Below are 23655 nucleotides of genomic sequence, written 5' to 3'. Positions count from 1 at the left end.
ACCATTCTTGTCTGCTGTGGTTCAGCGGAGTGGTGGAAAATACTTGGTGCTTGATTGTCCACTGAGGAGTAACTTGGCATTCTCTGCTACCTAAAAAGTCTAGTATTGAAGCCTTGTCACTCACTCACGGTGGAATTGACATTGCTTTTACTCCCCAACAGAACCTGCTGTACATTAAATACCCAGGTGCTCACATTAGACGTCCATTTCATTGTCCATTTTGCTTTAGCTGACTCCTTGGAGTATAGGGTGAATCAGAGAAATTATATACTTAACTGGTTTTGTTTCTTAAAACTAATCTACAGTGTAGCCAAAGCCCAGACTGATCTGCCTGGTGACTGATCTGGTCTTGTCCTGCCTCTGAGCCCCCTGAGCTGAATTACAGAAGTGCTAGGTGTTCTAAGTAGTTGCTAGCCTTTGCTTTCTTACAGTCTTCTGTTTGTTTTTATTGTTACAGTTTTGGCTGGAGATAAGGCCTTTATTCCATAGCTCAGACTGCTTTAGAACATACTGTGTAGCCCAGGCTGCCCTTCAGCCTTAGGTAGTTTTCCTGCCATGTATAATCCTTGATCAATTGTAGTTTAGTGGTATTATCTTTGGTTTCAGTTCTGTCTTCGACAATGTCTATGAACCTTGTTGACTCTTTGTGAGGAGCTTATCTGCCTGTGGAAACAGTTTGACTTGAATAGCTGAGGCCTCTTTGGGGGCTCTCAGAGTTTTATGATACACTTTTTATGTCAATCATAGCCAATTTTTGTTTTAATATTTTAGTTTTTTATGTATGTGCCTGGGTGTATGTGTATGAACTGCATGAGTGCAGGTGCCCAAGGAGCTGGAATTACAGGAAGTTGTGAGCCACCTGATGTGGGTGTTAAAACTTGGGTCCTTAGATGGTTAGGAGCCACGATGTGGTTGCTGGGAATTGAGCTGAGAACCTCTGGAAGAGCAGCCAGTGCTCTTAACTGCTGAGCCATCTGTCCAGCCCCCAAGTCCTCCATTTTAAAACTTTTAATTGAAAAATATAAAGCATTGAATGGTTGTCTTTATTGATGACCATCATAAGCACTACTTGTACTTGTATTTGAATGTATTATATCTGATTGTGTCCAATTATGATATTTTGGGTTTTTTCTGAGATGGGGTTCTCACTTTGTATAGCCTTTGTTGGCTGGGAGTTCACTGTGTAGACCAGGCTGGCCTTAAATGCAGAGCGTCCTTGGACTCCTCAGAATGTATACTACCACACCCAACTTGGATACCTTATTTTTATTTAGGGCGTGTCTCTTGAGAACTGGTACATCTGGCTAGGTGTTACTGAGAACTACTTGGTTTTTTCATGTTAGGCTTGAATTAAATACTTTTACACAAAAGGTTTTAGCAAAGATAGAAGATTAATTGTGAAAATGTAAATAAATACCCGGTTAGTAATACAAGTGGTTTTGGAGCCAGAATTGACAGCTCTTAGCTGTTACAGTTAGAGAAGATGGAAAAAATTAAGTAGAATTTGTGCACAGTATCATTGGTGGGTAAGTTTCAGATTAGTAGAATAGTGAGCCATAGCAAGCAACAGTACAGAAAAGACTCAAGAATAACAGGCTTTATACTGGTAGGTGTTTGTGAACTGAAGGGTCCAGCAAGACAGTCTGACTCCCGAAAGTTGTCTCTGACTTCCACACGCAGACAATAACAAAATGAGCTGCTCTCCTCAGATAGATGTTTGTGAGGTGGATTGCAGGGGTCTAGTAACCCTTTATCTGTAACCCTTGTTGGAAGTAAGGGTGATGAGTACTGTCCGTGTGAAACAGGAGTAGTCACACTAAATGGGGTGAATAAAACACAAATAGATTCACATTAGTGTTCAGGTAAAGTGTAAGTAATTTATAACAGCAGATTTGCCACTGAATATTCTTGAGATTGTTGAGAAATTTAGAATTAGTTTTGAGGTGGATTAGAAAGTCATTGTTAATTATGTCTTCTTTGAAAAAGACATTGGGATATGAAAATGTTACTTTCAAGAAACTTAAAAATCATCTACTAGACTGCCTGGAAGTCACCTTCCTCAGTCCTCTCTCTCTATCTTAATTTTTTCAGGAAGAGGTTTCACTGAAGCTAGAATTCACCCATTCTACTAAACTGACTGGCCAGAAAGCCACAGGGATGCTCCTGTCTCTCTCCCCTCCAGTACTGCGATTTCAGGCACACGCATGCTTTGTTATGAGTGCTGGAGATCAAATTCGGGTCTCCGTGATTACACCACAGTTTTTTGGCTAACCGTCTTCCCAGGACTCCCAAGGAATATTTGAAGCTGTCATAGGATACAAGGCACTGCTGCTGTCAGAGAGTCTTAAGGTTCCTAATATAGAAGAACCTCTGATACCATAGTTAACTAGAGTCCATTTAACTTTCTGGAAATAAGTAAGGCTAACCTGTGTATATTGGTATCAGTTGCATTTTTCAAAAATTTAAAATTGAAAGCTATTATCTTAAACAGTTTTTAAGTCTTAAAAACTACCACATCATGTCATTTGTTTCCCTTAGAAATCATGTCAGTAAGGTTCCTAAGGTTTATAAAATGCATTTAGTTAGAAGAATTCAGTGGAAGATTAGAATAAGAATACTGTAAAATAATACTAACAATATATGTTTAAAAATCTGCAATGGAGAGCTGGAAAGACAGTCTCCAGGAAGGACCCATGTGCTGGAAGAAGAGAACCCATTCCCTGAAGTTGCCCTCTGACCTCCACATGCAAACTTTGCTGTATATGCTCTTCAGTGTGCACATATGTATGCACAAAGGAAATGTAGTAAAAAAAAAAAAATCTTTTTTATTTTTTTAATATAGGGCTGGAGAAATGACTTGGCAGTTAAGAGCACTTGTTGCTCTTTTAGAGGACCCTGGTTCAACTCCTAGTACCCACATGGTGGCTCACAGCTATTTATACCTAATTCCAGGGCATCTGTTAACCTTTTCTTACACCCTTGGGTACCAGGCATGCAGGTGGTGCAATACTTTATGGAGGCAAACACTCATGACCATAAAATATGTAAATTAAAAAAAAAAGATTGTATTTTCAAATCCCTGATGGAGCCGCCTTGTATAGTAACAAGAATTAAAACACACACACACACACACACACACACACACACACACACACACACGAGTTTAAAACTCAGGCTTGTTAGCAGGAAGTGTCTGCCCACTGTTCTGTTGTTCCAATGTGTTCTGCTGATTGTAACAGACTATAACATTGCCTTTAAACTTGCTATATATGCTGATGTTTTAAAAAAATGATAACATGTATCCATGTGATTTGATTTAAATAGATTTAGCAGGATGTGAATGTTTCAAAGATTTCTTCAAAATCTTTTAAAAGATTTCTCTGTTTTTTATTTTATGTGTGTTTGCCTGCCTGTGTGTATGAGCACAGTGCCCTGTGCCCTCATATCTGGTGCCCTCAGGCAGAGGCCAGAAGAGAGAATATGGGAAAGGTGTTAGAGACGGCTGTAAGCCCCCCCCCCATTTTGGGTGCTGGAGATGAACCTAGTCTTCTGCAAGTACAGCAAGAGCTCTTATCCACTGAGCTAGCTCTCCATCCCCAACTTGGCATTTGTTAACCTAGTAATTATGCAGATAAGTAAGCAGGTATTGTGTCTGACAGTGGAAGGGAAACTTTTGTGGCACCCCTTTATTTTTCTAAGTGGCCTTTACTAAATATTAAATGCATCTTTGTATAAACTGAGAAATGTAAAAGAACTGTTAAATGTGGACAGTAAGTGGCTAGTGTTAAGCTACTGATTAGATTGAAATATTACATTAATAGAAAATTATAGGAAGTACTTTGCTTCCTTCCATTGCTTTTTGTTTCATGGTTAGTTTTCTCTTTTGCACTTCTGGCATATTTACTAGGGAATTTCCATTAAGAATATCTTGGTCTTGAAATTTCTTTTAGAATGTGTGATACATATATAAGTCCACAACCTAAAATCAAGGAACTCTCATGGCTTCTTAGTGCATTTTGGGACAGTCATTAGGCATGTCATGTGGTCCTAGTTATATGGTAATGGGAAATGAAATATTTTTGTAGCCATTTGTTCCTTTTCTTATGGAAGACACTGGTTGTATATGTATTTCTGAAATATATATATTGAAACAGACTGTAGATGATATTTTTTAAAGTTCACCCATTTTTGTGTGAGGCAGTTATATTGTAAAAACTAGGTGTTAATATTAAAGAATATCTGGTGTTTATCCATTCACAGAAATGGGTGTGATTTGTTAAAAAAAAATTCCTACTCTTATAAGTCTATTAGTATTGATAGCCTGATTTCTGATATCTTATACCTTTACCTTAGTGTCTCCAAACTGAATCAGTACTTGTTCAAAATATGTAAGTGCACATTTTTTTCACCAGTATCCCAGGGATGTCTTTGTAGTTGATGAGTAGTTACTTCTGCAGTCTGTTTAGCAAATGTGCACTTTTAGTGATAGCATTAAATTATGGGCACCAAGGACTATAATGGGTTGTCTTCTCCCCCCACCCAAAGCAAACTATTCCTTTGGGGATTTAACGTTACAACCCATGACTTATGTAAGTTTAAATATGAGTGGTTATTTAAATTACTGAAGAATCGATGGATGGAGATCTGAGGAAGTAGTATCATCTTTTTCTGTTGAGAAAATCTTTGCAAAGCAGAAAGATAGTTCATATTGTCTGTTTTTCTTTGCAGAAGTTTCAAACCTGTTGTTCCTCTGCCTAAACCACAGTAGCCATTGCTAAGTAAGAACTATATATAGTCTTTCCCTTTTGAGTCCCTTGAGTCAGAATCGCTCTCACACTTGCTCTCGTTACTGCACTTAGTACATGTAGACAGGTAGCTAATGTCTTGCATTGATATTTGAGCTCAGGGCCAATTTGTCACCACTAAAGTAATATGCAGAATCTCCCCTCATCCCTTTCCTATAGGGCATATGTTTGGCCAGCCTCTAGAAAGGGAGGGTAATAATTTCGGCTTTGTTGACATACCATCCTTATCAGGGTCATTCAGCTCTGCCATTTTAGCCTGGTGAAAACCATAGATGATACATACTGAATGGGCTTGGCTGTTTTCCAAACACAGCCAGCAGCTACTGGAGATTCAGTTTAGTGGCAAAGTACTTGCCTAACATATACCCACCAGGGCCTAGGTTCAATCCCTAAGTACCTTCTCTGTTCCAGGCTTTGTATTAAGGTTTTTGTTGTTGTTTGGTTTTGGTTTGAGATTTATTTATTATGTATACAAAGTTCTGTCTGAAGAGGGTACCAGATCTCATTATAGATGGTTGTGAGCCACCATGTTGGTGCTGGGAGTTGAACTTAGCAGTGAATGTAACTCATAGATCCTGGGCCACAAGATGTTTAATTAAGTCTTAACTTTGTTTGAGTGCATTTTCAAGCCAGTTTATGCACCTCACATACAGCCTGAAAGAAATTTTATCCAATACTCATTCTTTTGTTTGTTTTGTTTTAGGGACTGGGTCTCACTGTGTAGCCCTGACTGCCTGGATAAAAAGATCCTCCTGCCTCTGCCTCCTGAGTGCTGAGATTAAAAATCGTGCACTGCCACAACTAGCCTAAAAGTAGTTCTTAAGGTGAGGTAGGGAAGTGTCTACAACTGCATGTGAGATCTTGGGCAGACATGTTAGGTGCTGTGTTCTGTAGCTGTATAACTAATGGCAATCTCAGTGTGCTTTGGCCATTGGATGCTGTGGCATCAGTTAGCCATTAGTGTCTTGTTAGGAAAATAGCCCAAATGCGTGTTTCTGGTATGTATGCTCATTGCACACAATAGGCACTTAATATCCAAGTAATGCTATTGAATAAAGTTGAAATACCAGTTTTCTTCCTCAGGTCATTTTCTCCTATGTGGTATTTATGCTGTTTGTGGTATATTATTTCTGGCCCCTTTATTTTGAATTTCATCATTATAAAATGAGTTTTTGTTGCAAACCAAGGCTCATGTGTTTTAAAAGTAGGCTGCATATTACTCTTAATAAAAATGCATAGTAATCTAGATAATGTCATTATGTTGCCTGCTACTTGCTACTGCTACTATGGCTTACCCTTCAGGTTGTCTAGTATGTTGCTTACTGAGTCAGTACTTGATGCTGTTTGTTTCCTTTTCCTGTGTGTCCCGTGGTGGCTGTACTTTGAGGAGTTGTAATTCCATGCTATGCTTTCTTTGACACCTTTGCTGTCTTCTTGGTCCTGGTCTATTCATTTCTGATTGAAACACTGTAGTTTTCTTGATGCTACTGTCTCTATAAATCCATCTGAACTTTCATCATTGTGTTTCTCATAGTATATGTCCCTCACCCCTTTGGTGGCACTACAATTTGAACCCATACTCTAATGCTAGGTGATAATCAAGCACTGAGCCATATCCCTAGCCTGTTTTCTATGTTTCTTGTTTTTTCCTGCAAAGCTTCTTGAGAGCAAGTATGCTCTGTTTCCCTTTATAATTAGGAATATGTCATTGTTACTGCCCTTTCCAAGGAATTATAATACCCAGTAAGTGGTTGTTGATTGTGGGGCCACTAAGGTACTCTGGCTTGTGAATTTCTAATATAGTATTTTGGGTTCTTTAATGTTTAGATGAAGTACACTTAATGAGTTTACTGTCCTACTTAGTGATTGGTTTACACATGGCATGTTCTGGTGGTTTTAGTAGAAGGTGTTGCTACTCATAATTTTTAATTAGTAACTATATAGCCTGTCAGGTGGTACTTTAATAAAATGTGAGGCAGCCTAAAAGTTCCCCTTTTTTTCTTATCACAGCAGCTTAACCACAGTCATGTAGAGACTATAAATGAGTGCATAGGAGAATCTGTCCCTACTTGTTCCTTAGATTTGGCTTTTGTATGTGTTTTCCGTTTTATAAATCATATAATGCCAAAGTTAATTTCTCTCCATAATGGCAGATATATAACTTAGACTAAATTAGCTACTAAAATCTTTACAGATTGCATTAGCAGATAAGGCAAAGTTGGGAAAGAGGTCAGTGGAAGAGCATTTGTAGCTCTTGGAAAAGACTGGGTTCAGTTCCCAGCACCCACATGAAATTTCACAATTATCTGTACCTCCTGTTCCAAGGGCACCAGGAACCCATGTGATATACATACACTCATGCAAGCAAACACTTATATACATAAAATAATAAATCTTAACAAACAAAAAAAGACCAAGTATAACATAACTGTTCTTATACCTAATGGCATTGCCAGAAGTAGAATTGATAGTTACATATACTAATTACACCTGTAGTCTCAAAACTCCAGAGTGGTTGAGACGATAAAGAGGATCAGGATTCAATGCTGGGCTAGGCATGAGGCCGTATAAGAAAGGAAGAGAACAAAATCAATATAAAAAGAAAGAGAAAAAAGAAAGGAACAAAAAATAAAAATATGCATGCTTGTCATCCCAGAACTTGAGAGACTGAGGCAGGAGGACAGAGTGCTCCAGGGCAGCTTGGGATATGTGAGTCTTTGTCTTACACAAACCATTAATACCTTCCAGTGATCATGGACATTCAAGTGTATAACAGACTTATTTATTTCATCTTCCTCTTTCACAATTTCACTTTGTGGAAAATGAGAAGTCTTTGCAAGATAATGCAGTGAAGAAATGGAAGATATTGAGATAGAATGGATTAGACTTAATAATGGGAAAACAAAAAAATCAGTGATGATTACCTCCTGATAGACTGTTTTATTTATAATTGTATGCTTTGTGTTTTTATTGAGATATATAGTCCAGTTCATACTGGCCTTAAACCCAAGATCCTCCTTTCTCAACCTCCTGAGTAATGGAATTACAAGCATGCCACTACATCTGTCATAGCTAAAATAGTATATTTTTAAAATCCATGTGTGTTGTGGGTACTTATGTGTGCATGTGCAGGCATGAATGTAGCACACATTAACATGGAGGTCAGAGAGCAATGTTACATGTCAGTCCTCACCTTCTATCTTGTTTGAGATGAGGTCCCTTTTTTTGTTTGTCACTGCCTGTGCAAGGCTAGCAGACCTTCAAGCCTTTGGAGACCCTGTCTGCCTTCCATCTGACCCTGAGGTTACAGATGGTAGCTGCAGTCCCAGCCTTAACATGGGTTCTGGGACTCAAACTCGGGAGCCACACCTAACTGCTGAGTGCTTTACCTGTAAGCTGCCTCCCCAGCGCTTAGAGTCCCTTAGGTGTTTGACGTTCCAAACACTGAACAGCTAGACAGACAAGATCTCTAAAACCAGCAGATTAATATTTACCAACTACTTACTTACTGCATTGCTCATTCACTTAATATTTTATGCAGTGCAAGGTATTTCATTTGAATCTTAAAACTCAGAGGAGATTGTGTTATTCCTATTTTCAGATAAGAAATAACTCTACAAAGGTCATGCCTAGTCCAGACAATTGAATCTTAACTGCAGCATTTTTTCAGTTTATCATACAGTTAACTAAAACCTTTCATGTCATTCTCAAATATATATGACAGATAGTAAATTAATGTCTGTATTTTGGTTTCTACATTTCACTCCACAAATAGCATGTCTTTGAGTGAGTTTATTTTCCTAGAGAATTTACAGCTGAGTCTAGTGGGGGGTTGTTTTGTTTTTTTGTTTGTTTGTTTGTTCACTAATTTGTCTAGTCAGTCAGCTGATAAATCTATTAAGAAACTGGTCCTTTTGTATTTATCAGATTGCTGATGATTGCTATACTCTAATATATTTTATTCTCTTACGATCAAGTACGGAACTGAAAGGTGACAATTGTAATAAAATTTGAAAGCATGATGAAGTTGCAGGTCAGGTTTTGTTATTTAAGTATTTCAGTGAAAGATTTGCCAGGATTGATAAGAATAAGCTTTATTTACTGGAACTGTTAATACTAACCCCTAAAAATAGCAGGAGAGACTTTTTTCCTATTTGAGGTATTAAATATGGTCAGGATAGAACGAGTGCTGTAAATAGCTTCATATTGGTTTCTTCTATTTGATATGTTTTGTGAGCCTGTCTCACACTGCAGCCCAGCCTCAAACTCAGAAGTCCTCCTGCCTCAGCCTTGCCAGAGCTGAGATTTCATGTGTAAACCGCTAAGAGTTTTATTTTTGACAGGAATTTGGGCCTCTCTCTTTTCTTGAAAGATAATTTTAAAATCTGCCCAGTTCTGAATTCTGTTACTGTGCCCAGCAGGTTAGGATTAGGACTATGTCCTGACATTGGTTGAATTAGTCAACGTTTTCTGGACGTGAGGAGAGAACTTGGTAATCATCTGTAACTATTAGGATGCTACTTTTGGAGTTGGAGGCGGAAAGAAGAAGCAGGCATCTCACTTCCCAGAAGTTTAGTGGGAGAAGTTGTGTCACTTGACTTCAGGAACTAGTAGTTAAGGGGTTTTACATAGCCCTTTGTAATTTAAGACTGCAGAATTCCAGTTGAGGGAGAAAGAAAACTGAGGATAAGAAAACTGCTTGTTACTAACATTCTGAGGGTGGAAAAGTTTGTCTATAGCTAGTGTAGACTCTTTGAGATAGTATTTTACTGGAAAAATGTCAGGCCTTTAAAATGTTTTTCAGGGCTGGAGAGAGAAACATATTGTCCTTGCAGAGGCCGAGTTCCCAGCCTCCACACCAGGAACCTTACAGCTTGGCTGATCCCAGGGGATCTCACATACTCTGACCTCCTTACATATAGACATGCACGTGTTTACATAAATAAATAAATAAATAAATGATATTTTTAATTGCTGCTTTGTGGGTTTTTGTTTTTGTTTTTTTAGACTTAGTTCTTACCCTGACCCACGTGGTGCATTTATTAAGATTTAAAGAGTAAGTTTGAATCTAAGGGTGCCTATATCATGTAGAACACATAGTGTTGGTTTTAACACTGTGTCTGTTCTAGGGTATTTCATTTCCAACTAGACTAATTCCTAATGGGAAGGAAACCTTTGTATTTAGCACCAATATTTGTATGATTTATCTTCAGTTGGGATTCATGATATGTGTTAATACTTGATGTGAACTTAAATGGGAGTTTATCTACTGTATAGGTTAATAATATAATTGGTGGGTGTTTCAGAGCTTAAGTACTTTATCTCTTTGTTGGAAATGCATTCTTAGGAATTTTTGTTTTGTTTTGCTTAGGTGGGGATTGGGTTTTTTTGTTTGTTTGTTTGTTTCTGTTTTGAGACATGCTTGCTGTGTGGCTGGCCTGAAACTCTGCTGTGTAGCCCAAGTGGCCCAGCTGAGATAGGCGTTTTGAAACAGGATCTAGCTCTGTAAGCCAGACAGGCTTCATGCTTACTGTGTTTCTGTCCCAGCCTTTAGAGTAGATTTAGTGGTATACTGCAACACAGAGTGTTTTGGGATTTTGCAGTGCTGGGTGGTGAATGCCAGGAAAGCATGGTATGTCTGAACTCTACCCCCAGCCTTTAGCTAACCTTTTATTCATTAAACAATTTTAGACCAAGCACTAAACACCTAAATGTTAACCACATTTCCTCTGGTTAATGTTGGTAATGACTGTTGGTAAAGGCCTTTATCAGGAATGATGTTCTTAAAATCTTTCATGCCTGTGAAATTGGTCTATAGTCCATGTTTCACAAATTAAGGCACTAGAATAGAAATAAGTGACTTCCCTCAGTAAATTACACATATAGCCATTGTATTTTTTTTTTTTTTTACCATCCTGAGCTACAAAGGAAGAGTGTATGTGCATGCTAAATTTGGGCTTTCAGCCAGCCAAATGACTTTATTCACTGGCCTCACTTGATTAAGGAAGTACCAAAAAAATATCACTGGGGTTGTTTGGTTTCATCTTAAAATACAAGATTGCTTTATGTTCATTAAACATGGGTCAGTCTTTTTTTTTTTTTTAGATGAAACTATTTACTTTGCAATATAGTTTTAGATTCATTTTGTCTATTTTCTATCCTGAATCAAACTACAGCATTCTTTTTTATAAAAATTGTGTGTGTGTGTGCATGTGTGCGCACGCACACATGTGCATGTATGCACGTGCCTACTCACCTAAATGTATGCATGTGCTTAATAGGCCAAAAGAGGGGTCACATCCCCTGGAAATGGAATTATAGGTAGTTGTAAGCTACCTGCTAAGGTCTTCTGAAAGAGCAGCAAATGTTCTCAACCACTGAGCCATCTTTCTAACCTCTCTTTTATTAAAGACATTTTATTTTAATTGTGTGGATGTTGGTGTGTGGATGTGTACTTATGAGTGCAGATACCCACAAAGACCATCCCTCCAGCCCTATGGGCATACTACTTTTTTGTAATAGGGTAGGATGGTGTAGTCATAGTTGTCCTGCAACTCTCTGTCTGGCCTCAAACTCAAAGAGATTCTCCTGCTTCCCTCCCGAGTGCTGTGATAAAAGATGTGTACCTCCACACCCTGCCCATAGACTTACTTTTAAGTAAAAAGAGAATGAACAGATTATTGATAGACACAGTAATATGGATAAACGTAACTTATCCCAACAAGCACTGTTGAATAAATAACTGAAGTGTGGTTACTCATGCTTCACATTCAGCTGAGGCAGTAGGATCATGAGTTCAGCATACATTGCAAGGTCTTTTGTGTTTACAGTTTTGAATTGTGACCAATGTATACCTAAGGAAGATTTCTTGCTAGATTGCAGTTCTCAGCACCCTATCTTGGTGCTCTTAACTGCTTTCTTATATGAAGGGTAATTAAGTATAGCTATAGAGTTCTAAAACATATCCCAACAGAGTCCCTAAAGTGTGCAGCACATTTCTGAGCAGGAGGAAATGTAGCTTTGATAGTAAATTCATGACAAATGAAAATATTACTACAGTCAAGAAAAAGAACCTCATAATAAATCAATGCTTTTTACATGGATCTTGTCATATAGCAAAACTTACCTAATTCTTAAGAACTACATGTTTCACTAGATATATTCCTATAAATTAAAATGTTTTGAATGCTTAAACTTTAAAATAATAAATATTGTCCTTTAGCCAGGCATGGTAGCGTACACCTCTAATCCCTGCCATCACTGAGGAAGCTGAGAAGCACCACGTGTTTAAGACCATCCTGGGCTGGAATGAGACCCTACCACTAAAAACCAAACAGGGCGGGGAGTTAATAGATTGTGACCCAGGTGAAATTTGAGCTTAACCTCCTCATGTTGGCCTGAATTTTACTATTCTTCACTCCTCAGTGGTCCAGCTTGAACAGTACTGAAGTTTATGGAGCCTCTGTCTCCCTCCGTTCTCTAGTAGCAAGACAGTCCAGGCCAAAGCAAATGTGTGATTCAAAATATTTCACAAGTAGATGAATGAACAGAAGTTAAAGTCAGTAGCTAAAGAATCAAGCCAATGACAATGTTTACCAAATGATACAACTCACAGTGAGAATCAAGAAGCCAGTCACTTCCTCAAGTCCTCCTTGTTTACAATCCTAAGGTAGCAATTAAGCAGGGAGAGTTCAGGGGGTCAGGTGGAAACCACCAGCAGTGCTGCTGCAAACTAAAAGAAGATGGACCTGAGGAGCTTGTGCAATGGTCTTCTGCATGAGAGAGAGGGCAGGAAATATAAACACTCAATTATTGGTTACTTAGACAAAAACTGACCATATTAAAAAACTGCCTCCCCAGGGCAGAGCAAACGCTGATTTTGTGATTTAACTTCAAGCTTGGCAAGCTTTAAAGGCAGGAGTGAGTTAGTGTGGGCTAAAAAAGCACTGCGACTCAGGGAAACAGTTGTTGATTGATTGGCTTTCAGATATTTGCTATGAAGTGCCCCTTCTGCAGGCTTATTTACAGTTAACATTCACCTGTCTCTGTGATTGACAAAATAGTAAATGCTTACCTCTGTTTACTTAGCTCTGCTGCTGTGGCATGAAGGAAACCAAGACAGTACACAAATGAGGCTGTGATGACTTTGGATCGTAGCCTTTTTGCTTTGAGATGGAATCTTGTGTTGTAGCTCAGATGAGCCTTCAAGCTTGGGTTTTCTGAGTTGTGAGATTGTAGGGGTGCACTGTCATACCTGGCTGGTATGTTTTCAGTCCTTATCCTTCCCTATTCTTTAGAACATTGTCCCAGTGAGAACAGGGATTTTTCTATTTTGTTCACTGAGTATATCCCTGTTCTCAACAAGTTTATGGTTTATAGTTGTAGGTGGCTTGGGATGTTTGCTTCCTATTTTTGTCTTAAGATGTTTTGAGAAAGGAGGAATAGATATGTCATGTTATCTTGTAAAATGGTAGAATGCCCTTAGTAATGTTTTTTCGCAAACCTGTCGCTCCCCCTCCCCCCTTCTTTGGATATTCTAACAGAAATTAGTGTTGATTGGTGTGTCCAGATGCTTGGGTCTTCAACAGTGAACTGAGGAAGTAAACACAGACTATAAAGTAGCAAAGTAGTAGAACCAGGTCAGATGTGCTACCAAAGATATGAGTGGACTCTGAGTTAGGAGCACTCAGAGGCTTGCTTTATGGGGTTTGGAGGAGGAGTTTGATTCAAAGGGGAATACTGTGAGTGATTTCTCTGTTTTGCTTGACAGCCTTTTCTCACTGCCCATGTTCTTTCCCGTGATACATCTGGTTTTTTGGGTTTTTTTTTTTTAATCATATGCAATACCCAGTTATGGGTACACATAAGGTGGTATTATAGGAATTGGTTTTAAAAGTTCACCAAAACTAGTTCAGGCCAGGTCTGCCCTCATTCCCATTCCTGATATATCTAGAAATATAATTGAAAGAAAAAACTGTTCATGAAACAGCTTCTTGAGTTGCTGGGGAGATTTAGAAACTTACTCCATTGTTTGTAGTGGAGTGTGCATGTAGTTGGATGTGAGTCGGGTCTAGGATGCCCAGGGTTGTTAGGAGAGGGGTTTGTATGTCTGCTGTGTGCTGGTGAGGGTCGAGAAGAGTGTGTGCGTTGCTCAAACAAGTTGATACACTATTCCCCATGCCTTCTGCCTCATTAAGACAGAGCTGAAAATATTGTCTGTAATTCTTTGCATTTTGTGTGTGTGTGCCATGAGTGACATGTATGAACATCAGAGGGCAACTTTGTGGAGTTGTTACCTTCCTGTTAACGTGGATTCTGAGAATCAAACTCAGGGTTGCCAGGTGTGTACAGCAAGTACCAAACTGAGCCATCACACTTACCTTTAACTTCAGTTCTGTGGTAAACTTGCACAGTGCTCTCGTGGTAATCTAGGCTGGTAATAATTTTAGGTAAATCTGTTGATCTGGCTGTCTTATAAAAAGCATGTAAATACCAAGACTTAAGATCATTTTTTTCTTCTTTAACAGGTACTAACTGTAACAAGTTTGCATCATGCGTGAATATAAGTTAGTCGTTCTTGGCTCAGGAGGTGTTGGGAAGTCAGCTCTGGTAAGTCATTCTTGATCAATATAAGCTTTTCACTCAAAGATGTTCTCTTCCTATTGAGATAGTTTTTGGTTTGTTTGCATATTTACTAGCCAAGGAAAATCTTGACTTTGAATTCCTAATTCTCCTCCTTTTACATAACCCCAGGAGTACTGAGGTTGTAGCTTTATAAGACCACACCCCATTCATGCAGGTGGCAGAGCGCTCCACTAGATGAACTACAGCTCAGCTTTTGTTGTTTATATTTTTTGTTTCCTGACACAATTTTTACCAGGTAGACTAGGCTGGCCTTGAACCTGTGACCGTCCTTACTTGTGCTGGGATAGTAGGTGTGTGTTCATCATGCCTAGCCCTCTTAAAACATGCTTTTGGTTATTTGTCTTGATCTGATTAAGGTGAAATTCTATAACTTTACAAACGATGTAAGATTTTTCTTGTAACTTTAGACAGTTACTAGTTGTATCTGGATGGGTAGTGTTTGAGTTGCATGAGAATATAGTTTAGAATTAAATCTGGATGGGTTATGTAAGAACATAGTTTAGGCTTTTCAGGGAGTAACCGTCCATGCATACGTGTTTTTCTGCGTTTTAGTGCCATGCAGAAGTTTTTACTCTGTAAATAGGTGTGTACAATTAGACTTTTTTCAATTTTTTTACTTTTTTGTATTATTTAATGGGCACATTTTCACTAACAAGGATTAGTTTTAGAAATCAAAAACAATTTGATAAGACGAGGGTTAGGGGGTGGAGAAGACATAGAGAGAATCACTTTAAGTGGTTCAGAATTTAGCAAAGAACCAAAAGAACATAGATCAAGATGAGAATTTTGGAGCATGTCTGTAATCCCAGCACTTGAGGCTGAAGCAAGAGCCAGAATTAAAGGCCAGCCTGGGCTACATATTACTGGTGTTTCAAAACAAACATAGATTGACTTCCTCTTTCTCTCTAATAAGATGAACCGTCTTACTTGATCATTTAAAATGGCCACCTAATAATGTGTGCGGTGACACATGCCTTTAGTTCCAGCAGTTAGTTAGGGAGGCAGAGGCAGGCAGCACTGTGTTCGTTCAGGGCCAGCCTGGTCTATAGAGCAAGTTCTAGGACAGACAGGGCTACACAGAGAAACCCTGTCTCAAAAAGCAAAGCAGAAAACGATGACCACGTAGCATCTGACCACACTTAGATCAAACTGAGAAGTGTAATAATACATTTACTTTTCGTTCGTTTGTACAGTAACGGGGAAATGGCCAGCGCTACATAAATGTTGTTTTAGTGGCTGTTGCATACCATGGTGAATAGTTGCTATGCTGTACAGTCAGTGACAGAATCTCTGTGTGCTCAGTGTACACACAGTCTGGCTTGTTCTCATCCCCAAACGCTTTTGATCCATAAGTAGTTCAAGCTGAGTTATGGAACCCACACATAACAAATAATTAACTGGAGTTTAAAACTATGGATGTAAACGGGGCATAGTGGTGCAAGCCTGTAATCCAGCACCTGGGTGGGAGAGGCAGAGAGTCACTGCAAGCTCAAGGCCAGTCTGATCTACACACTGAGTTCCCAACTGTCCAGAGATACATCGTGAGACCTTGTCTCAAAAAAATAAATAAAATTTACAGATTCAGATTTGTTCTTTCTCTTTAGGAATGTAATATTGTGTTAATTTTTTTCCAGACTGTACAGTTTGTTCAAGGAATTTTTGTTGAAAAATATGATCCTACGATAGAAGATTCTTATAGAAAGGTATGTTACTTTTTTAAAGCCTTTTGTTTTTAATACAAATGTAGAGGCTTATTTTTAGTTTGCAGTTATCAAATGTTTTATAAAAGTAAGATGAAGAGATGTTTGTTAGTTGGGAAATTCAGATGCTATTTTTTGGCATTGCGGTCCACTACTTTCAGAGATTCATAAGCATTTGTACACACTCTGACCCCAGGATTGTAATTCTGTCACTTTGGGTGGCAGCCCCATATTCCCAGGTGTCACTCCCTGAAAGGTGATGCCATCCAGCTCTCCTGCTCTTCTAGAGACAGTCTGCAGCAGGCTTCCCATCCGCATTAATACCTGCTTGAGAGTGCCACAGCAGAAAAGTGAGTCCTGCTGTTTACTAGCACAGCACGTGATAAACAGTATGCACACATCTTCAACTTAATAGTGTGAGGGTTGTCCCTCTGCCTTTCTGAAGCATCTGGCCCTCCAATCATGAAGATACTGCATTTCCATTTTTCCATTTGCCTACCACAAAACTGAGAACTTCTTGCTGCACCCCACCTGGGTAGTACTCTTTCCTTCTGGGTCTAATTCTAAGTAAATTTCATTCCTAGGAAGTGTTCAAAGGAGTAACGGGGATATGCTCATAATTGTCTCATAATTATGACAGTGCTTCCTTGCCATCAGAAACTATGTTCCAATGTGATGAGAAAATACAGGGTCTAGGGAAACAAAGGTATACCCAAAGAATTACAGGAAAACTGACAGGCAAATCATGCTGACATTGTTGGAAGCGTTGCTTTTCAACCTTTCTATTTTGAAGGCATTTCTATTCCAAAATTAGAATTGAGTGAGTCACATTGTGACTGAATCTTAGTGACTTATCAGGACATGGAGTTTGCACCTGACTGGAATTTGGGGGGCTTTGAAGCTTGGTGACTGCATTAGTTACTTTTTGTTGCTGTAAAAGGCAACTTAGAGAAGGAAGAGTTTTTTTGGGCTCACAGTTCCAGAGAGCTAGAGCCCATCTTGACAGCAGGTGGCAGTCGTAGCAGCATAAACAGTAGAAGCAGAGAGAGCAAGCTGGGAGGCACGTCGCTTTGAAACTTCAAAGCTGGTCCTCAGTGTTGTACTTCCACCATTCCTAGACCTGCCCAAACAGCAACACGAAGTGGGAACCAAGAGTTCATAAACCATTAACCTATGGGGCCATTCTTATTAAAACCACCTAAATGATTTAACTAGTTTTTAAGTATTGTTTGATGTTGCTCTGTAAAGTTGCCATAATTTCTATCTGTTCTGCTCTTAACTGTTATGGATATTTTAAGGTAGTTTTACATACAAAAAAAAAAAAAATAAAAGAATATTTTAATTTTTTTCTTCAGCAAGTTGAAGTAGATGCACAGCAGTGTATGCTTGAAATCTTGGATACTGCAGGAACGGTATGTAAAATAAAATTATGAAAGGATATGCAGTGTATAGTATTTAGTTTTAGTTTTTAAATGTTGCACTTTCTCAATGCAGTCTATCAGTTATAAAGAAATGTTTTTAAATGCTAGAATGGAAAAGTTCATGGTCTGTAGTTGTACTAGTCCATCTAGAAAGTATAGTTTTCAGAAAATTTTGACAATGCTTGGATTATGCTTTTTTTTGTCTGCAGTTTTTTTTATTATCATTATTATTATTATTATTAGTTGCATTTTATTAACTCTGTATCCCAGCTGTATCCTGCCCCCTCATTTCCTCCCAAACCCTCCCTCCCTCCTCTCCTCCCTGCCCCTTTCCAAGTCCACGGATTGGGGAGGACCTCCTCCCCTTTCATCTGATCCTGGTTTATCAGGTATCTTCAGGGCTGGCTGCAAAGCCCTCCTCTGTGGCCTAGCAGGACTGCTCCTCCCTTGGGGGGTGGGGAGGTCAAAGAGCCAGTCATTGAGTTCCTGTCAGAAATAGTCCCTGTTCCCCTTACTATGGGAAACCAATTGGTTACTGAGCTACCACGGGCTTCATCCGAGCAGAGGTTCTAGGTTATATCCATACATGGTCCTTGGTGGAGTGTCAGTCTCAGAAAAGACCCCTGTGCCCAGATATATTTGGTCCTTGTGGAGTTCCTATCTTTTCCACTTCATACAAACTCCTCCTTCTTTCATATGATTCCCTGCTACTGAGTAGCTTTCCTTAAAAGTACTTTTAAGTAACTATCAATTCTGTTACTGTAATGAAGTACCTATGGCCAACTAACTTTATTATAAATGAAGGTTTATTCTGGAGGTGCAAGGTCTAGGAACTGAATCTTGTGATGGCTTTGTTCCAGACAGAACCACAAAGCACTACTGAGCAAGTGGCAAGAAACAGAGACACACATGTCTGGGTCTCGCCCCGTCCTGCAAGAAGCTGGTTTCACCTAACAACTTAAACAAAGCTGGTTTCACCTAACAACTTAAACCTAATTGCTTCCCAAAGGCCTCAGAGCCTCTGATGTTCATGGAATTAAGTTTCTGCCCTCTGGATATCTCAGAATGAGGGTTAGGTTTTGGCACATGAAGCCTTTGGGACTAGTCAGTCATCGAGACTTTAACAACCAATTAGGTTTATAGGTATCCAAAAGTAAGGGAAAGATTCTGGGAATGCAGTAGATGTCAGCAATGTTTGAACAAAGATGCCAGACACTGTTCCTCCCCACAGACACTTACACCCTATGGAGAAGTGAAGAAAAGTGTTAGGTTTTGTGTACAGACAGCCTCACAGAAGGATGACTTTATGACCTGCTGTACCTCTGGGATAAAACTACAATGCTCAGCACTCCATGATAGGTTAAAAGTTGCTTTTAGAGACACTATGTTTGTGTTCCAGTTGAACATTTGTTGTATATATATCTGTAGTGTAATTTTAAATTTTAACTTTCTTTTAATGCAGTTTTTCAAACAGTATGTTGCTGTAATTTTAAGTTTTACATAATACTGCAATATTCTTCATTAAGCTGTTAAGTGTAGGTTTTGAAAATTGTCTAATTTGCTATCAGAAAACTTCCTTGTTTTTTACTCTTTCTATTATTACAGGAACAATTTACAGCAATGAGAGATTTGTACATGAAGAATGGACAAGGCTTTGCTTTGGTTTACTCCATCACAGCACAGTCCACATTTAACGATTTACAAGATCTGCGAGAACAAATTCTTCGGGTTAAAGACACTGATGATGTAAGCAAACTTTATAATAAAGACCTATGTTTACTCCAGTATCCTACTTAATACTCAGTTTTAAAATTTAAATATTCACTCAACTTAATTTTTTTGTTTGTTTTGTTTTTGTTTTTTCCAGACAGGGGTTCTCTGTGTAGCACTGGCTACCCTGGAACTTGCTCTGTAGACCAGGCTGGCCTCAAACTCAGAGACGCGCCTGCCTCTGCCTCCCAAGTGCTGGGATTAAAAGTGTTTGCCACCAACCTGCCTTGCTTTTTTTTTTTTTTTTTTTTTTTTAATCATAAAAAGAGAGATTTTTATCTAGTGAAAATAAAAATTTACAACTTCCTAGTTTTGTCGGTTGGTTGGTTGGTTGGTTGGTTTTTAAGAAAGTCTAATGTTTCTTGCTCAAGCCAAAGATGTCCTGCCTTATCTCCCAATACTAGAATTACCACCTCTTAGCTTTGCCTTTTCTGTTTTTAGACCATACATTTTTTCGTGGGGAGGCAGCAGGATGTGGGAAAAAAATGTTAGTAGAACAAGCTGTGTGTGGCCTCGTTTATGGTAGATTTAACAGGCTCTTCCTATAACCCATGCTGGCCCTGAACTTGGAGCAAGCCTCTTACATTCCTCTCCCAAGTGCTGGGTTTATAGGCTCAAACCTTTTAAAATAAGAACTAGCCACATTTATCTATGACATTATGTCTATTTGGAGAAGGAATGTAATTTTAAAAGAAAACAACCAGTATGTTAGATTTTAAACATTAGCCTTACATGTCCCTGCAGAGTGAAGCCTAATGGAGTTTAAGTCTATAGGAGATTTCAGAAAGTGGCTGTAATTCCTCATTACCTGTGGCACTGGTTCTTAAGTTTGATCTTGTATCAGAATCACAGGAATTGCTGGGCCTAACCCACAGAACTTCTGACTCGCTAGAGCTGGAGTCTGACCTAAGAATTTACATTTCTGCCAAGTGTCTAGGTGATGTCACTGCAGATGTGGACACCACAGTTTCATAAGCATTGTGGTGCTGGGTGTATGGATGTGCCCTTAATGCTAGCACTTGAGAAGCAGAGGCAAGAGATCTCTTTAGTTCAAAGCCAGTTCCATCCAAGTAGCAAGTTCCAAGCCAGCTAGGGCTATAGAGTGAGACTCTTATTTAAAAAAAAAAAAAAAAATAGAAAGGAACCAGTTATAAAGTTTAACTGAAGGTAATACTATGAAAGCTAAGAGCCTCTATGGTAGATGCCTTCATTTTCTATAGTTCTGTAACTGAGAATCTGGGAGGTTCTGTTTTTCTATCACTTGCATTATGAAGTATTTATAATTTTTTTTAAAGATCTTTTAAAAGCCTAAATTCTTGTTTTTTGTTTTTTTTTTTTCCTTCTTCTTCTTCAAAAAGTGCTTTAGAAAACTGATTTTTTTTTTAAGTGGCCATGAGTGGTTTGGTATAATAAGCATTACTTTTCCCTATACTGCTCTTTTAAAATTACAAACATCAGATATATACAGACATGAGATGCCATTAATAAATATGTTGACTTTTACTCAGTTGATTTATTTCATTGTAGCATATGGAAAGTGAGAGGTCACAGCTAAGACCGTGAGAAGCTGAAGTTTTGGCTTTAGGGGCCTTCTTAATTTCTCCTTTTTGTGTTGTGCAATTTATTAAATGTGTGTCAGAAACCAAAAAAACGTGAAGTTGATTCACACCCTTGACCATTTTGAAGTGTTGAAATACACTGTCTTTTCATGGTGACGCCTTTTGTACTTCCTTTTAAAAAGGTTGTTTTGATTGCTGTGATTAGGTCCATTATGGCATAGTTTTTCCCTCTTCTTATAAACAGCTTATAGCCTGCTATTCATTGTCTGTTTCTACCCTCATGAATGTCTTTGCAGGTTCCAATGATTCTGGTTGGTAACAAGTGTGACTTGGAAGATGAAAGAGTGGTAGGAAAGGAACAAGGTCAAAACCTAGCACGACAGTGGAACAACTGTGCATTCTTAGAATCCTCTGCAAAATCAAAAATAAATGTTAATGAGGTATGTTCACATGTACTTAGAATAGCTTTGTATACTAAGTATAGCATTTTAAGTTAGAGAAGAGGGCTGGAGCAATAGTCCAGCGTTGAAGAGCTTATTTACTATTTACTATCAGGAGAACCACATTGCGACTCATAACTCTTGTTCCAGGAAATCTAGTGCCCCCTTCTGACATTTGCAGGTCCCTGTGTGCACATCCTGCACATAAACTTGTGATATACACATATAAAAATACTAAGTTTTTAAAGAATAGTTAATTAATGGGAAAGTATTGCAATAGAACTTTAAGTTAAATGTGCTCTTGTAGTCCAAAAAAAAAAAATCTTGCCAATATATGCATGTAAATAAGTAACAGTATTTCAGTTTCTTTGTAATGCTTATACAGTAAAATTACTGTTAAAGGGAAAGGCTGTTACTGTTAAAAGGCATCAGAAGGCTGGTGCAGGGATCCATTAATTTTATCGAGTATTTGAGGGGGTTTATGTAAAAAGTTAAAACTCAGAAAGATACACATAGTTCTTGAAGGAGGTAAAGCCATGTAGAATGAAGGCACACAGAAAGATCTGAGACAATAAAGGGCCTTTTCTTCTGTCGGATATCCAACTCAATTAAGTAAAATTCTGCTGCTCTTTAAACTCAGTACTTACTTTAAGGAGAACGGGTTTAATTTTCTTTAAAAAAAAAAAAAAAAAAGAAAGAAAAATTGGTACTTGTAAGAACACTGGCTTCATATTCATTCTTCAAAAGAATATTTGTATTTGGGGATTCTGCAGGAATTTCCAAGAATATTTTTTTGGTTTTGCTTCACTCTTTGATTTTTGGGTTTTGGTTTTTCTCTTAAAAAAAAATAATAATAATGATAGTAAATGTATTTGCAGATCTTCTATGACCTAGTGCGGCAAATTAACAGAAAAACTCCAGTGCCTGGGAAGGCCCGCAAAAAGTCATCATGTCAGCTGCTTTAATGTACTGAATGCATTGTAGCTCTGAGCCAGGTATGTTACATTTATCTGACTGCTAACTCCATTCCAAATACTGCCATAAAGGCAAGTAAATGATGTTAATCCTTCAAAATATATATGAAGATTTAGTGTGGTAATCCTATATTTCATTTACTTGTTATCAGAAGTAAGGAACTTTACATACACGAATACTTTACATGTTTGTTCATCCTGTGCTTTTATCCTGGTGGGACCCTGAAGCTGCCGAACAGAGCCAGCTTTCTCCTCTCAGTCATACTTAGATAATTGAGACAGAATAGAAGACAAAAACAGTTTTAAAATGTGCGTGGTCTAGCAATTTAGACTCATAATTCCTGTACCCAGTCAGGAGGAGGGAGGGAGGACACTTAAAGCAAGCCTTTGAGGCAAGAACTATTAGTGTCCTCATATCCTCAGGCACTCTGTCTGTACTTAAAGCTAGGACTGTGAACAGTTCCAAGCCCTGCACTTAGTGACCGGCAGAGCCAGAATCGCAACAGGTTGTCTAGCCATGCTTACCGCTGTAGTTGTTAACAGGTTCCGAACAGGGCACCAGACTGCTCTGTTAACTAAGAACTTAAAGTCTGTCAGAATCTGAAGCATTCAGGTGTCAGATACAAGGAGGAGCAAGTACAAGTCAGCAATGCGTGGGGAATGGTGCTCAGCAGAAAGAAGGACCAACAGCACAGAAGGATAGATAAAGCATTCAGTTTTATAGATTATAAAAACAGTCATGGGGTTGAGGGGTGGAACATGCCTTCAATCTCAGTGCATGGGAGGCAGAGAAAGGCGGATCTCTTTTGAGTTTGAGGCCACCTTGGTCTACACAGTGAGTTCCAAGACAGTCAGGACTACACAGAGAAACCCTGTCTCAAAGGGAAAAAAAAATTTTTTTTTTATTTTGTTAATAGTGCTATTTGTTAACCCTAGTTCTAGGAAGATTGGCCTGACCTTAAATTACTCTTTTTTAAGATTGATTTATTTCTGGATTTTTGTACATACGTATTTTGCTTACATGTATGTATGAGTACTACATGTGTGCCTGGTGTCCAGGGAGACAAGAAAAGGGTGTTGGATCCACTGGAATTGGACTTACAGGCAATTTTAAGCAGCCATGCGGGTGCTAGGAATGGAGTCTAAGCTGTCTCTCTAACCTCCGATTGCTTTTGCTTTTTGTTGTTGCTGTTGTTGTTTTGGGGGTTGTTTTAGTTTTTGTTCTTCAAAACAGGATTTCTAGCTGGGTACTGTGGCATACACCTGTAATCTCAGCACTTGGCGAACAGACACAGGTGGATCTCTTTGAGTTAAATGCCAGCGTGATCTACAAATTGAGTC

General features: G+C 38.6%; 1 protein-coding gene across 1 annotated transcript in view; it reads left to right on the top strand.

Moving 5' to 3' along the window:
- Positions 1-23655, top strand: part of Rap1b (RAP1B, member of RAS oncogene family) — a 32983-nt gene that overhangs the window by 7585 nt on the left and 1743 nt on the right. The window contains exons 2-7 of the mRNA XM_060378103.1: positions 14333-14414; positions 16085-16153; positions 17506-17562; positions 19177-19317; positions 21197-21340; positions 22219-22335. Of these exons, the coding sequence (XP_060234086.1) occupies positions 14358-14414; positions 16085-16153; positions 17506-17562; positions 19177-19317; positions 21197-21340; positions 22219-22305 (555 nt within the window). The 5' untranslated portion in view covers positions 14333-14357 and the 3' untranslated portion in view covers positions 22306-22335. The remainder of the gene's footprint in view (positions 1-14332; positions 14415-16084; positions 16154-17505; positions 17563-19176; positions 19318-21196; positions 21341-22218; positions 22336-23655) is intronic.

The sequence above is a fragment of the Meriones unguiculatus genome, chromosome 2 (assembly GCF_030254825.1).
Source record: "Meriones unguiculatus strain TT.TT164.6M chromosome 2, Bangor_MerUng_6.1, whole genome shotgun sequence".
Classification (NCBI taxonomy): domain Eukaryota; kingdom Metazoa; phylum Chordata; class Mammalia; order Rodentia; family Muridae; genus Meriones; species Meriones unguiculatus.
Note: the sequence above shows the minus strand (reverse complement) of the source record. Positions and strands in the feature narration are given on the sequence as shown.